Source organism: Balaenoptera borealis, assembly GCF_965194805.1.
Source record: "Balaenoptera borealis genome assembly, chromosome: 13".
Taxonomy (NCBI): Eukaryota; Metazoa; Chordata; class Mammalia; order Artiodactyla; family Balaenopteridae; genus Balaenoptera; species Balaenoptera borealis.
In genome coordinates this window covers 7,219,290-7,234,809 of record NC_138870.1, presented here as the reverse complement: position 1 = coordinate 7,234,809, position 15,520 = coordinate 7,219,290, and the positions used below count along the sequence as shown (strand labels likewise).

General features: G+C 58.9%; 1 protein-coding gene across 3 annotated transcripts; it reads right to left on the bottom strand.

Annotated features, from left to right (window-relative positions):
* Positions 1 to 128: 128 nt before the first annotated feature.
* Positions 129 to 15,420, bottom strand: PTPN6 (protein tyrosine phosphatase non-receptor type 6). 3 transcript variants are annotated; one of them, XM_082349181.1, is made up of 16 exons: positions 15,103 to 15,420; positions 9,954 to 10,076; positions 9,562 to 9,756; positions 6,868 to 7,057; positions 6,594 to 6,710; positions 6,394 to 6,507; positions 6,139 to 6,235; positions 5,695 to 5,774; positions 5,371 to 5,520; positions 3,855 to 3,986; positions 3,589 to 3,743; positions 1,438 to 1,505; positions 1,185 to 1,336; positions 992 to 1,083; positions 496 to 636; positions 129 to 359 (listed from the first exon to the last, which is right to left on the bottom strand). In XM_082349181.1, the coding sequence occupies exons 1-15, from the start codon at positions 15,114 to 15,116 to the stop codon at positions 522 to 524; spliced, it is 1,794 nt and encodes a 597-aa protein (XP_082205307.1). In that variant the 5' UTR covers positions 15,117 to 15,420; the 3' UTR covers positions 129 to 359; positions 496 to 521. The 3 variants fall into 3 exon arrangements, with proteins under 3 accessions (XP_082205307.1, XP_082205306.1, XP_082205308.1); XM_082349180.1 differs by having other exon boundaries at positions 129 to 319; positions 15,103 to 15,418; XM_082349182.1 differs by lacking the exon at positions 15,103 to 15,420 and adding an exon at positions 10,155 to 14,165 and having other exon boundaries at positions 129 to 319.
* Between the last annotated feature and the right edge of the window lie 100 nt (positions 15,421 to 15,520).

The window sequence follows — 15,520 nt, the reverse complement described above, 5'->3', positions numbered from 1 at the left end:
GAGGAACCCGGCCCACACTCACACTCGTGTGTCAGACTGTGAAGGCCCAGCTTTCTGTGTCCATATGTAGCACTCCCTGCCCACCTCCCCCCCGCCCCCACCCAGGCACACAGAGTTAGAGACCCACACACAGTGACCTAGAGGCTTTATTTACAAGAGAAAGGCCTGGCCCTGCCAGGGGCCTTGCTGGGCTATATACAGGGGCTGGGAGAGGGAGGTGGGAACACGGCCATTTAAATTACAATGGAATGGGGGGCCAGGCTCCGAGGTTCAGGCTCTGGGTCTTCCACTGGAGGCCTCTGCAGGGACGGAGCTGAGGCTGCAGAGACAGGGAAGGAAGGGGTAAGAGGGGGTTGGACCTGGAGGGGGGGACAAGACACAGGTCTGGTTGGGCTGGGAAGACAGGGTGAGGCCGCAGCTGCCCCATCCATCCCATCCCGGGGAGAGCACGGGGCCTGGGGGGCCCCTGAGGGCAGGCCCGGGAGGGGCTCGTACCGTGGCCGCCGCAGGACAGGCCCAGCTCACTTCCTCTTCAGGGAACCCTTGCTCTTCTCCTTGTCCGCTGACCGCTGCTTCTTCACCTTCTCCTCTTTCTTGTTTCTACTGTGCACGTTCTCATACACGTCCTCCTTGTGTCTGCAGGCGGGGCAGGCAGGTGCGGGCAGTCAGCAGACAGGGCAGGGGTCTCCAGCACCAGCAGCCCCTCGGGGCCACCCCATCTCACAGGTGAGCAAACTGAGGCCAGGAGAGCGAGGAGACCAGTCCTGACAGTGTCCTTACACTAGACTAGAAGCTCCTCTGGGGGCGGAGGCTCCACCTCACACATCAGTGCCTAGCACAGGCCCCACGTGGAGGGCACTCAGGAGACACTTGTGAACACAGGTTGTAAGAACCAAGCTTGAACTTGAACCCGAACCTCCCTGGAAAGGACGGGTCGGGCTGGGGAAGAGAAAGGGGCAGATGCTGGGAGGCGGGAGGTGGGGCCACTCACTTGGAGGAGGTGCGGGCGGCCTTGGCATGGGCATTCTTCATGGCTGGGGGGTAGGTAATGTTCCCGTACTCCGACTCCCGGCCCTTCTGGGACTGTGGGAAGAAGTGTGGTGGGAGGCCGGTGGTCCCAGCAGCACCGGACAATGCCCACTGCCCCCCTCCCTCGGCCCCACCAGGCCATGCTCTGCCCGCACCTGCATGACCTCCAGCTTCTTCTTGGTGGTTTCGATGAACTGGGCGATGGCCACGTAGATGAACTTGTACTGCGCCTCCGTCTGCACCATGCCCGAGCGCTGGGCCCGTACCATCTGGATCGTCTTCTGGATGTCGATGTCACAGTCCAGGCCTGGCAGGGAGGGCAGCTGGACGTCAGGCCCTGGGCAGAGGTGGTGGACACGGGGGGCTGCTCCCCCACCTGCCCCCGCATCTCCCACAGGTCACCCTCACCCTTGGTGGAGATGCTCTCCATAAGCATGTCGACGACGATGATGGTGCCGGTGCGGCCGATGCCGGCGCTGGGGAGAGAAGGGGCACCATCAGAGACCCAGCCTGCACTAGCCGGGAAGCTGCGGCAGGGCAGGGGGGGCGGGGTGTCAGCGCAGCACCCGCAGGGGCGGGGCTTAGGGAACCGGCGAGATGTGAGATGCAGGAACCAGGCAGGGTCACTGGGAGGGTAGGCAGGGTAGAAGTCTGCCCAGCTCTGCACCGGTGCTCATCACTCCAGCCAAGGGATTTGGGGGCAGAACCTGGCTCTCAAGTGCTAAGACGCTGCTCCCCAGACACGCATCACTTTCCTTCTTCCCAGCACCACACTCCACCGCCTGCTTCCACCCCTCACTCTGCCCCCCACCCCAGGAGGTCTGGGACCCTGTTCCCCGACCACATCCTGCCTGCTCCCCTGGTGCTCTGGGCCTCCCCGGCCCTCTCCCACAGCCTTGGCCCCAGCGAGGCTGCCCTCCTCGCCGCGGGAGCACCTTCCGGCAAGGCTCCATCTCCCTTTTTCTTCAGATCCTGATGGCAGGGCAAGGGCAGTGTCCAAGACAGCAGGCCTCGGGAGCCACTGGGCTCAGGAACCTTGGGGGAGCATCGCAGCAGGAAGTCTGCCTTCTCCCCGCCCTCTGCCGCCAGCCCTGGCCAAACAGACCCCAGGAGCCTCAGGACCGCACATAGAGCCCAGTCCCACCCCCTCGGCTAGGCCAGTCAGGCCAATGCCCTGAGGTGCACTGTCTAATTTCAAACCCAGATTGTCAAAAATAACACCCCCTCACCCACTTCCTTCCTGTAACGTCTAAATTAAGGCCATGGGGATTTCAAGAAGGGGGGGGAGGCACGGCCTGGAGGCAGAGTCCCTGAGGCAGCACGTGGGGGGCACCTCCAGACTCAGCCCCCCGGCCCTGCCCCAGGACGCGCAGTTGCTGGTGGGGCAGAAGGAGGAAGCCCCAGCCCTCACGGCCCCGGGGTCACGTGGAGGGAGCTGGAAGGGAAGAGGACAGAGCAGATTCCCATTTCCCCGTTCCCTGCCTGACGTGAGCTATTAAAGCATTAACAGCTCCATTCTCGGGCATTTACTGTATTCCAGACGCAGTGAGAGGGTCTCACACTCGCAACAACCCTATGAGACCCTGATCTTAAGGACAAGGAATCCGGGGGTCAGAGAAGGGAAGTCCTTTGCCCAAGATCGCACAGCCAGTGAGTGGAGGAGCTGGCATTTTGAGCAGCGGCGTCTGTCCAGGACCCTGTGCCTGCTGCCCCCCATCCCCCCAGGCCAGGCCCGTCTGCGGGACGCTGCCCCTCAGGCCTGATGGGGCACCTGCTCCTCCTTGCTGACCCCTCAGCTTCCCACCTGAGCAGGAACGGGGCCTCCTGACCATGAACATGAGGGTCTCCAGTGGAGCTAATGGTGCATGAGCCCAAGGGCTGAGTTGGGGGCACTGGCGGGAAGGGAGAGGTAGGTTGCAGCAATGAAGAAGCCTCAGCCCGCCACCCAGGGCTGCAGATGGAAAAGAGAAGGGATGGGGAGCTACACCAACCCCAAGGAGAAACACCAGAAACACCGGCTGAGTAGGCGCGTGTGAGAAAACAGGAGTGACCAGGACCTGGGTCTACCGTGAGCCCTGCTCCAGGCTCCCCCACTGACCAGTGGTGACCTGGCAGGAGGCTGGGCCTGCTTCCTCATCTGTATGTGGCAGGGTTGGACTAGATGCTACATCCAGGGAAGTCTCTGAGGAAGCCCACCCCACCAGGCACAGGATCAAACAATGGGCTTGGTTCAAGCTTAAGTTCCACCCATGGGTCTGGAGTCATCAAGGAACCCAGGGACTTCCCTGGAGGTCCAGAGGTTAAGACTCCTCGCTCCCAATGCAGGGGGCGCGGGTTCCATCCCTGGTGGGGGAATTGAGATCCCACATGCCACGTGGCATGGCCAAAACAAAACAAAACAAAAAACAGTATCAGGGAACCCAGAAGAGGTGGAGGCCAGGGGAGGCATTAAATGAGTTAATATGTAAATTGCTTACAAGTGCGCATGGCACTTAGCAGTACTCACTTGCCAGCTACTACTTTGATTATTATTGCTAATATCATCATTATTATTCTCACCTGCAGTGCACGATGATGGGCCCTGGGTGAGGCAGACTTTCCTGCCGCTGGTTGATCTGGTCCAGGAAGCTGAGGACACCCCCAGGCTCGCTGGGGACCCCGTGGTCAGGCCAGCTCAGGTACTGGTAGTGCCAGATCTCCCGAACCAGGTCCCCCTGGGTCAAGGACATAGTCAGTGGCCCCTGCTCCCACGCATGGCCTCATTCGACCCAACCAAAGAGAACAGGTGTGAGGAGGGCCCCGGGCATGGGGCAGGGGCCACTCACATTGTCCAGCGGGGAGACCTGTAAGGTGCGGAGTTTGTACTCAGCTGTGTCGTGTTCCCCGCAGTTGGTTACAGCGTAGAGTCCATAAACGCGCTGAGTGCCCACCTCTGGCCAGTATGGGACACATTTGTTCTGAAAAGGGAGGGTGAAGGTGGGGACTGAGGCCTGTGCCCACCTCAAGCAGGGCCTGAGTCCCTGGTGCTGGCCCCGTCAGCATCTGATGGATGAACAGATGAACTAGCCAAGAGTCAGAGACATAGGGCCTGGCTCGGCCTCTTACAGGTGGTGAGACCTCACCAGCCACTTAACAAGTCATTCAGTGCACGTTGGCTGGCACACGCACTGAACCTGAAACTGTGCAAACCAGGCTGGAGTTACAGACACAAGTAAGACGCAGCCTATGCCCCTGTGCCTGCAGGAGCTCACAGAGAGATAGGTGAGCAGGGAACCAGAGCCGCTGAGGAGCCGGGGGGAGGGAGAGACTAATCCTCCCTCTCGGAACAGAGGAAATCAGGGACGGCTTCACAGAGGAGGGAGCATTTGAGCTGGGTCTTCAAAAAACGAGGAGTCGGGCTTCCCTGGTGGCGCAGTGGTTAGGAATCCACCTGCCAATGCAGGGAACACGGGTTCGAGCCCTGGTCCAGGAAGATCCCACATGGCCACGGAGCAACTAAGCCCGTGCACCACAACTACTGAGCCTGCACTCTAGAGCCCTCGAGCCACAACTACTGAGTCCACATGCCACAACTACTGCAGCCCGCATGCCTAGAGCCCGTGCTCCGCGACAAAGAGAAGCCACCGCAATGAGAAGCCCGTGCACCGCAACGAAGAGTAGCCCGCGCTCGCCGCAACTAGAGAAAGCCCGCGCGCAGCAACGAAGAATCAACGCAGCCAAAAAGAAAGAAAGAAAGAAAATTTAAAAACAACAAAGCGAGGAGTCTGCCAGGCAGAGAGAGCGCAGAGCCAGGAAGCCAGTCCCTAGCAGAAATGAGCTCGTGCAGAGGCGTGGAGGCCTTAGGGGGCCTGGCCGCTCAGAGGCAGCGAGGGCTGCAGGAGCAGCCATCAGGCCCGAGTGCCGGGCCCGGCAGGGTGACTGTTCTGAAGGCAGCTGGGGGCCATGGCAGCGTTCCCAGAGGGAGCCGCCTGGTGCAGTGTGTGCTCTGCACGGGTCACGGCCACTCCACTGCAGAGGGTGCCGTGGGAAGGGGGCGGCCTGCAGGCAGGGAGGTCGCTTGCCCGTGGGGTGAGGGTTTGGGGCTGACTCCAGAGACTATTACGAGGCCGAGAGGACAGGAAGGGCTGCTGCCCAGAGCGGGACAGAGGGACACTTTAAGGAAAGAGGCCGCTGGAAATCTGGGTCTGGTGGTCAGGGGAGCCCAGGGTGGCAAGCAGGGATCCGGGAGTCAGCGTGTACCCAGGCCTCGTGCCTCAGTTTCCCAACAAGGTAGGACCCTTGCCCTCCGAGGTGCCCCAAGTCTCTTTGGCTTAATGGTGGTGGACGACTACTGGGGCTTACCCGGCCCTTCTCCACCTCCCGGGTGGTCATGACGATGACACGGGTGTTCTCCTGCCACACCATCTGCCAGAAGTCGATGACCGTGGCCTCCAGGCAGCCCTGGCTGGCGATGTAGGTCTTAGCATTCTCATCGGGGCCTAGCAGCTGGTTCTGGACGCGGGTGCAGAGACACGCAGGACCGTGAGCCCCTCACACCCCTGCCACATTCAGCCACCCAAGGCAACAGCTCTGGCTTCGCCCGTGCATCTTTGGACCCAGCCCCCCAACGAACGGGGGTCCCCAGGGCCCAGCCCCCCCTCCCCCATGACCGGCGGGCACACCCACCTTGACGTAGTTGGCGTTAATGTAGTCGGACCCAGGGATGTTACTGTCGCGTCCCTGCAGGACCACTCGGCTGTGGTCGACTGGGAGCGGGCAGAGAGGAAGCAAGAAAGGCGTGGGTCAGACCCTTCCTGAGTTTCCAGGCCTTTCTTGCCCAGAAGCCACGAGCTCTCAGAGCCCTGCGGGCAGGCAGGGATGGGGGATCTGTATGGGGTGGGGCTGGAGGTTTCAGAGGAAGAAGGGGGTGGGGGTGGTGTGCCGGAGGCCCCTCTGGGAGGAGCAGAGGCTTTCTGGAGGAGGGGAGGCTCTACTGCGGGTGGAGAGGGGTCCCCCCTTGAGCTGGGGGAAGAGACCCTCTGAGCTGGGGGGAGGTCGGCTGGCAGAAGGGGAGTTTCCTGGGCGAATGGCTGGGGGAGGGCTGGAGGCTGCCAGGGATCGGGCACTCACACGGAAGGATGTTCTTGTAACGGTTCTTGCTCTTGTTTTCTGGCCGCTGCCCTTCCAGCCGCTGGTGCAAGTTCTTCACCTCCTGCTTCTGCAGACTCTGTGGGGCAAGAGGGGGAAATGGAGCCCCAGGCCCTGGAGAAGGGCCGTCCACGGGTGGCGAGGACGTGGGGCAGATCAGAGTAAGGGGTGGGGAGAGAAGGGGACGGGGTCTGCCTGGGACCCCAGGCCCTTCGTCCTGCTGGTCCCATCACGCACCTCAAACTCCTCCCAGAAGCCAGCCTTGGCTGTGTCCTCCGACTCCTGCTTCTTGTTCAGTTCCAAGACCCGGTTCTCAATGTCAGCTGCGTTCACCCTCGTGGCGTAGTATGGCTGGGGCGAGGGAGGGCAAGAAGTCAGCCGCTTCTAGAGCTCAGAAGCTCAGGGGAAGGAAGGAGGCAGCCAGGCCCACCCCTCACCTGCCGCAGGTAGACGAAGGCGCCCGAGGCCTCCTCGATCCCCGTCCTCTTGAAATGCTCCACCAGGTCCGTGAGGCTGTCGAAGGTCTCCGAACCGCCCACTGTGTAGCGTCCACCCTGAGGGGGGCCGAGTCAGGCCACCTCTCAGGACCCGAGTCTCCCTCCCTGAACCCCCAGCCTCAGCCTGAAGCCCAGGCTGACCCTCTCCACGGGCAATGCTGGAGCACAGATGGGACCCCCAGCAGGATGCCGCCCCACTACCCAGATGCCTTACCTCACACATGACCTTGATATGGGTGACTCTGAGCGGGGAGCCCGGCCCAGCCTTGGGCTGGTCGCTGAGCACGGACAGCACAAAATCTCCAGGCTGGCTGAGACTTTCACGCACAAGAAAAGTCCAGGGCTCACCCTTGGCCTGCAGCAGTGTCTCTGCCTGCCCTCCAGACATGTGGCCATGGTACCACCTAGAGAAGACAGCATCCGGGGAGTTGAGACCGAGGCCAGGGGCAGGTGCTGGGTAGACATTCATGGAAGGGGCAGGGAAACCGGGCACCTGCCACGTGCAGGCACTCTGCTATATGCTTTCAAATCCACCACCATCACAAAAATGCTGAGAGGTAGATACTACCCATTCTGCAGATGAAGAAACTGAGGCTGGGTGATTGCACACTGGCCCAAGGCCCTTGCTGATAAGAGGCGAGCCTCAGGACTTCTAAGCAGGCCCACCTCTGAAAGTTTAAGACAAAGGCAGACAGGCAGGCCATATCCAGAATATTTGGAGGGGAGAAACCCAGGAAGGGTCTCCATGAAAGGCAGGGCTGGGCTAGGGAAACAAATGCAGAGGCCAAACCACAGAGAGTGCTGGGGATGGGAGAGACGGAAGTCACAAGGGAGGCATGATGGGGAGAAGTTCCCCAGGGGGAACGGGAAGGCAGACAACCCCGCTGGGTAAGAGTGGTTTGGGGGCTCTGGGGTGCCTGGGATGATGTCACTGAAGGAGCTGTTAGAGGGGCTCAGAGGGGCTCAGAGGGGCAGAAAGCAGAACTAGGACCTTTCCCCAAAGCACACCCCCTTCCCAGGAGGAAACTGTAGCCCCGCAATGCCCAGCCCCACAGGAAACCACGTGATGGAAAAAACACAAAACTCCTTCTGGGGAGAGAGTGAGAAGTGAGGTTGTGAGGTTTCCTCAGCCCAGGGACCAGGGGAGGGGGGGCATTTTCCAACCGCAGGAATGGGGAGAAGGAGGGAGGGGGCCAGTCTGTCCCGCCCCATCTCACTCCTGCCCCAAGGAGACTGCAGCTCAGAGACTTCCAGAGTCTCCTGCCCTGTCCAGGACCCCCTGGGCCACCCCATCCCATCACTCGGGGATAGGCCAGGTCCCCAGGGCTATGGAGAGGGGGCTAACCCGCCTCCCCCAGGCCCCAGGATGAGGAAGTTTCCATGCAAATGTCAGGCTGACCACAGGGGAGAGCTAGCCAGTGAGGGGACAAATGCAAATTCCCGCAGAGGGGGTGGGGCAGCTGCGAGAACACAAGCTGAGGTTTGGAGAAAGAGCCTCCTCCACACACTCCCGGGGTCAAGGGTGAGCCCAGGCCTCCTGGCACAGGTAACCAAAAGGGCCTCTTAGGGTCAGCTGCCCTGGTCTTGATTCCCTCGGTGCTCGACTTCTCCCAGCCGCAGTTGGAACCCAGGCTTCAGGCCCCTCCCAGGGGGTCTGCTCAGCTCCATCCCTCTTCCAGCTCCACCCTCTTCCTGCAGCAGCCAGCAGGGCAGATCCTGGCCCAGACGAGGAGGAAGCCAGGACATGAAGAGCTCAAGAGAGTCTGGGTGGAAAATCCCCATGAATGTTGCAGGTGGGGTGCAGGAAAAGGGGCAAGAGGGGGCAGACACCAAGGAAGGGCAGTCACCAGCAAGGTCATCAATGTGGCTTCCCTCCTGGAAGAGGTAGCTTCACAGGAAGTGGATCAGTGGCTCCATGTTCACGGGAAAGAGGTCTCCAGGGGTGGGCCCCAGGGCCTTTACCTCAGCCTCATCCAGGGCTAAGTTTCAATCACTGACTTGGAAAAAATATGAATGCACATTGGGAGGCACGCATGTCAGAGAGACTGAAAGCGGACAAAATCAAAGTTCAGAATCATTTCAACAATCGATACACAAATACAGGACAAGGGCAAGTTGACTTGACCCCAGGAGTGTGAAAAATAAACCCAGAGTTGTTCAGCTGCCCTTCCCCTTAATAGGAGCTGTCACGGAGATGAAGCTATAAAATGAGCCATGGACTCACGGACCAGGACCCTAACCATGTCCTGCTGAGTGTTAGGGTCCCACCACCCTCCACCTGTGCACTGGGGAGACTGCATGGGAAGTAGCCAACCCAGTTCTGGGGACCACATCTTTGGAGCCAAAAAGATGGAGCCAAAAAGATGCCTGGAGCGTTACCCTGTGCCCAGGTACTAGGCCCCTTACACACCTATCACACAGTTTTCAGTGATCTGGGTTCTGGTCAAGGGACTCGTCCAGCTCCACCCAGCCCAAGGGGGCAGACCTGTCCTCACGGGGTTGCTGAGATGAGGCACCAAGTGTCCTTATAAACGCTGGTCCCTATGCTCTTCCTCAACATCAGCCTCTCCCTGTATTAACCCCTGCTGGGGAGGGAACAGTTACAGGAGGGCAGATTCTGTTCCAGGTAAGAAGAAGTTCTTTCTAACAACAGAGCCAGACTGCTGGGAAACACAGCCACGAGGAGTGGCCTCTCGGGCACTAGCAGAGCCTGGGCTGCTGGCAGACAGGGACCCTGGAGAAGGGCGAGGTGACCTTCTCTTCCTCAGGGGTTGATGGAAAGGGGCCCCAGGATCACATGGAGGGAAGAGGCCCACAGAGCCCTGAGAAGGAGCGGGGGGGGGGGGGCACTTGGGGTGGAGGCCAGCCCACCTCTCCGTGGGCTGGGCCAGGGCGCGGAGCCCCTCACCTCTCACTGGTGGGGTCTGAGCAGTTCAGCGGGTACTTGAGGTGGATGACGGTGCCATCGCGGTCCTGCAGGACGCCCTGCTGCTGCGTGTAGAACTCCACCAGCTCCGTCAGCGTCGCGAACTTCTCCCCTCCATACAGGTCGTAGAAATCCCCCGAGTTCTGGATCCGAATGTGGGTCACCTGATCCCCCACCCTGCAGGGCACCGGGCGGCGGTGAGGCCGGTGGATGCGAGAGCGGAGGGGGGGCGGGGTGGGGGATGGGCGGGGGTCCTGGGCAGGGAGCGCACACGGGGGCGGGGTGGACACACACAGGGCCGGGACGCGCTGGGGCCTGGGCAACCAGAGTGAGAGGCCGAGTCCTGGCCCCCGCTAGAGCCTCGGGCCACCCACCTGACGGAGAGGGAGAAGTCGCCCTGGTTCTTGCGACTGGGCCGAGCCAGGAAGCTCCCGTTGACCCCTCGGCCCTTGAGCAGGGTCTCGGCATCCAGCCCACTGAGGTCTCGGTGAAACCACCTGGGAGGCCGGGAGGGCAGTGAGGAGAGGGCCCTGGGGCACCCCACCTCCTGCCTACCCAGGGTCCCCGGCCCTTACCTCACCATCCTGGGGGTGCCCGGGGGGAAGGGGGTGCAGGCAACAGGGTGGTGCCGCTGAGTCTGGGCAGGCGGAGAACGCCGGGGCTAAGCCTCGCGAGGCTCTCAGCGCCCAGGCCACCTCACCACCGCGGTCCTGGTTCTGGGGCTGCCACTCCACTGGCCTGGGGCAGCCGGCAGGGCGGGGACAGGAAGGGGCGCGGCCGACCCCTTGGGGGAACTCACTCTACTTCTCGTTTTAGAGCAGAGTGGGGAGAAGCTGCGCAGGGTGGCAGTGGCGAGGTGGGGGGGGGGCCCACTTCCCATACGCCTGCCATCAAAGGCCTCGGGAGCGCGGCCCTCCACACGTGGGGGGACACCCGAGTAAGGACACACGTGCGCCTGGCGCACTCCGGGCGCAGACCATGCTCGGTACGTGGGAAGCCGCCCAGCCACGCGCCGTCTACTCCCGCTCCCCCAGCCACTTCCACGCAGCCTTCCCTGGTCCAAGCCACTAATAATGGTGACGGTGGCAACTGTCATTAGTGGAGTCCGTATGCCAGGCACTGTACTGTATGATATTTACATGCCTTATCTCAGGTGTCATCACCATAGCCCCGTGAAGCAGGTACCTTCGTTATCCCCATTTTCCAGACAAGGAACCCGGGGCTCGGGGAGTGTAGGGAGTTCGCCCAGGGTCAAACAGTCAGTAAGTGGCAGTGTCGGGCTGCAAACCAGACGGCCTGGTTCCAAAGCCGGTGATTTTAACTACTGTATGCCCGGCCTCAGGGCTTCAAAGAACAGAGGTTGGAACTGTACTCCAATAAAAAAATAAAGAGCTGGGACTTCCCTGGTGGCACAGTGGTTAAGAATCCACCTGCCAATGCAGGGGACACTGGTTCGAGCCCTGGTCCGGGAAGATCCCACATGCCGCGGAGCAACTAAGCCCACGAGCCACAACTACTGAGCCCATGCGCCTAGAGCCCGTGCTCTGCAACAAGAGAAGACACCGCAATGAGAAGCCCGCGCACCGCAACAAAGAGTAGCCCCCGCTCGCCACAACTAGAGAAAGTCCGCGTGCAGCAACGAAGACCCAATGCAGCCAAAAACAAATAAATAAAAGAAAAGAAATTAAAATAAAATTTTTAAAAAATGACTCCATCTTGCAATGCAGGGGACACCAGTTCAATCCCTGGTTGGGGAACTAAGATCCCACATGCCACACATGCCACAACTCGAGAGAAGCCTGCACACACACCGCAACTTAAGCGAAGAGCCCGTACGCCCCAACTAAATCCTGACGCAGCCAAAAAATAAATAAATAAATATTTTTAAAAATAAAATAAAAATAAAAAGCTAAAAAAAAGAACAGAGGTTGGGAGACTCTTCTATTAGGGTCACAGTGGGAGGGGGAGACTCCGTAATTACCAAGGCCGGGAAGATGCCTACAGAGGGATGCCCTCCCCTCCCTTGACACACACAGCTGAAGAGGTGCCCTGGGGCAGAGGGATAGACAGAATGACCCCTATGCCCTGTGCAACTTGCACCTTCTCTGCTTCTTGTCCTCAGGCTTTGGCCCGTCCATCTAGCCCCAACCCTGCAGTCAGGTAAGGAGCAGACCTAGGGAAGCAGGTGGGGGTGGAGCCACCAGCCCCCATGGGTGCGTCCACCCTATGCCTGAGCTGTAGGTTCTTGCCAAGGGGGTCTGGTCTGAATCCGTTGGAGTTCAGGACTCTGACCAGAGGCCTGTCTCCTGGGACTGGGGCTGGGGGCCCAGGGCCTGCCAGGGCTTATTCTCAGGGCCGGTTGACCTGGAGAGGCCCTAAACACTAAAAGCTTGTCATGCTCCCTGTAATTCCAAATACAATCACAAACATCCCCAAACCAAAGTAAGAGGAAATAAGCCCAACGGAACAGACGCAAGAAACTCCTGTCGGTGGCTTCCCTAGGGAGGGGGACCAGGTGGCTGGAGGAGAGGGCTGGGAGGGACCTTTCCTTCTCCCTTCCACCTTTTTGAAGGTTATATCATGGGCGTGTATTACCTTTATAAAAATAAGTAAACTGCCTGGGAGCTCGCAATTCCTGGGACACTTCTGGGCTACTGGGAATGCTCTACATCGCGATCTGGGTGGTGTATACACGGATGGAATAAACGTGATGTTCAATATTCATGCACATGATGTATGCTGGGCCTCAAAAAATAAGGAAAATAAATAACAAAGTGTTCAAGCCCAACAAAAGTCTATTTTCTTATGTTGGCTACTTCATCATTTTTTGAACATCAATTTCCCCCCCACCCCAAAAAGGGCTTCTTTTTTTCCGCCTCTTTCTGGGGCCCTGGGAGCCTTGCTTGGTCTGTTTATTGCATGGTCTAACACTGACTACCTCCAGTCTTGGACAGCTGCCCTGAAAGACCATGAAGTCACCCCCACAGCAGGGGGCAGTAAGGAGGTGGACATCGGCGTCTCCACCACAGGGGGTCCGCTGCCGGTCTGGATTACCTCCACGTGGTCAAAACTTAGCACCATGCCTCGCACAGAGTGTGTGTCCAATAACCAAGCTCATCCGGACCCATGCACATACATGGTCACAAGCCCAGGTCCGGTCCTACACATGCACACCCTGCTTGTCATATACAGATGAGTATACACACACACGCACACAAACAAGCACACAAGCATCCACTTATGCACACACAGTCCCACTACATGCACCTCACCATTCATGTCCATCTACGCACGTACCTGGTTGGGTGCAAACACCCACGTGTGGACACCACATCCTGACCACACACGAAGCTGCAGGTCCATGCTCGGCACTAAACACTCCCTGCACCCTGGCCACAAGCCACTCTCCTTCTGGAGCTTACACCACTTGGTGGAGAGAAACTAACTAGGAACCCGGAAACTCCTGACCATGGATGAAGCAGGAATTTCTCTGAAGGGAGTCAAGCCAGAAGACAGACAGACACCAGGATGAGATGTACTGTCTCTGCTGTCCTCTGGCAGGAAAATAAATAAGAAGCACCTCCCTTCCCTTGACATAAGTGCTCTGGAGTTCACAGAGCACTTGCACACACACACAATCCCATTTGGGCCTCAGACATCCCTGTGATGTAGGAATTATTTTTCTGAATTTTTTTTTTAAGGGAGGAAAACAGGCTCAAGGAAGCTCAGAGTTACAAAAGTAAGGGCCTATTAATTCCGAAGAGAAAATTATTCACTTGGAAAGCAAGGAAATAAAGGTAGAGATGAAGATCAAGGGGGATGCAGAAAGACAGGCAGTCTGGAAGAACAAAGAAGGTGAAATAATATCTAGAAAGTTCTTGAAGTTCCCTGAGCCTCAGTATCCCTACCTGATAAATGGGCTTAACAATATTTCCCAAATACTGATACAAAAGACCAATATGAAGTAAGTTTTTGGCACGAACAGCTTTTATGTGACATTATTAATCCACATGCCAACATTATTTAGTAGGTCTCATTAGCCCAATTGTAGAAACAAAAACTAAGCCTCAGAGAAGTAACTTGCCCAAGGTCACAAGCTAGTAAGGGGAAGGCAACAAACCAAGGCTGTCTGACGTGAGGCCACTGCCCTTCCCACCACACCAACCACTGCTGGAGGAGGAGGCAGGGCACTGGCACAGCCCATGATGAGGCCACAGGGGCCGGCACTCCTGCAGAGGCAGGATCTGCAAAGGCACCCGGGGGGCAGGCACAGGACCCACTGGGGCAGCGCTGGGTGGGAGCAGGGCACTGTGGCTGAGCTGAGTTGCTCTCAGAGGCCGGGACCCATGGCAGAGGGTCTCACAGGGCCAGGCTGGGGACCCAAGGAAGGATTCTGTCCCAGGAGAGGCCTTGCCAACCACCTGGTAGGAAAACGACCGAGGTGGGAGTGCGGAAGGGATCAGGGACCAGACAACTCAATCAGAACCTTGACATCAGGGCTGAAGGAGACAAGGTGTGCACCGGGGGAGGCAGGGCACACCCCAGGGCAGATGTCAGTGTGAGAAGCAAGAACCTGCAGGACTCGGGGGTGACCAACCCATCAACTCACCAACACGCCAAGCAGGTCCTCACTGTAGCATCCAAACTCCAGCAAGGCCCGGTCCGTCCCGGCCCTCCCCACTGGCCTACTCTGCTGCAGGCACTGTCGTTTAGTTTGTTCTCACAGCAGGGCCTTTGCACTGGCCGTTCCCTCTGCCCAGGGGCACTGGAGCCTGGCTCCTCCTCTTCCTCCAGGTCACAGCTCCTGTATCACCTCCTCAGGAAAGCCTTCCCTGCCCACTCCAGCCAGTGATGCCACTGGCACCCCAGTCACTTACTAGCACATGAAGCTGTTTCATTTTCTGGGTAACACTTCTGAGAACCTGCAATTATCCTATTTAGTGGGTTCCTTGGCCAGTCTGTCACCTTCCACTGGAGTGAGTGAAGCTCTGTGAGGGCAGGGACCGTGTCTCTCTTGTTTGCTACGGTATTGGCAGCACCTTAAAAAGCACCTGGCATATAAGAGATGCTCAACAGGTATCTGTTGAATGAACTGATGCAGAGTGAAGGGAAACTGAAGGAAATCTGCATGAAGGATACTGGGAAGTTGAGTGGGAACAGGGGAGTCTTCTCAGATTTGCCTTTCAGATGTGTAATGTTTCACACGACATGGGCTCCCCAGGGGGACAGATCCTAAGCAGATGGCAGAAGCAGGGGACCAGAGGGTGAAGGGAGAAACGCAATGGTGAGAAGAAATATGCATCTGTCAGGGAGAAAGTGCTAGAGAGGGGGGGCGGGGGGGTGGTGCAGAGGGCCACAAATAAGCCTGGAGTTCCTGACATCTTTCGCGGAAGCAGACCCAGGGCAGGGGGCAGGGGCAGGTCGCACTCGTGGTCACACACCTGTCAGGAGTGAGCAGAAACACTGCCCCTCCCTCCCAAATGAACAGGGGACCGTGATACCCAAGTGGAGCAGGGGACTTACCCATGGGACAGCATTTCCCGAGAGGGGTAGGGAGTCACAGGCAGATGGCCACAGGGGGCGGGGCTGAGCCCGTGGCGCAGCTGTGCGGTGGCCCAAGGTGAGGAAGAACACTCAGAACTCGGCCACTTTCCTCTCGATGCTGCCCGCCAGGCCAAGACACCACAGGGACAAGCCCATGGACTTAATAAACCCGGAAAAGGGACAGGTGGGGAGGGGCTGGCCTCAGACCGCCCACAGCAGCTGGCTTCTCCCTCTAGCCCCAGGCCGGAGTCCAGCGCCGCCTGCCTCTCCCCCGCCTCCTTCCCTGGGGAAGGGAGGAGCCACCTGGAGCTCCACCTGGCGCTCCGGCCAACGGAACTGAGGGAGGATGGGTGCTGCGGGCAGAGACCAGGAAGTAACCCTGGCCAAGGGAGCACCA

Excerpts from the sequence above, each read along its gene's own strand:
- PTPN6 (XM_082349181.1), bottom strand. Across the intron at positions 1,337-1,437 it reads GGAGAGCATCTCCACCAAGG|GCCTGGACTGTGACATCGAC; the intron begins GTGAGGGTGACC and ends CCTCCCTGCCAG. Across the intron at positions 1,084-1,184 it reads AGAAGCTGGAGGTCATGCAG|TCCCAGAAGGGCCGGGAGTC; the intron begins GTGCGGGCAGAG and ends TTCTTCCCACAG.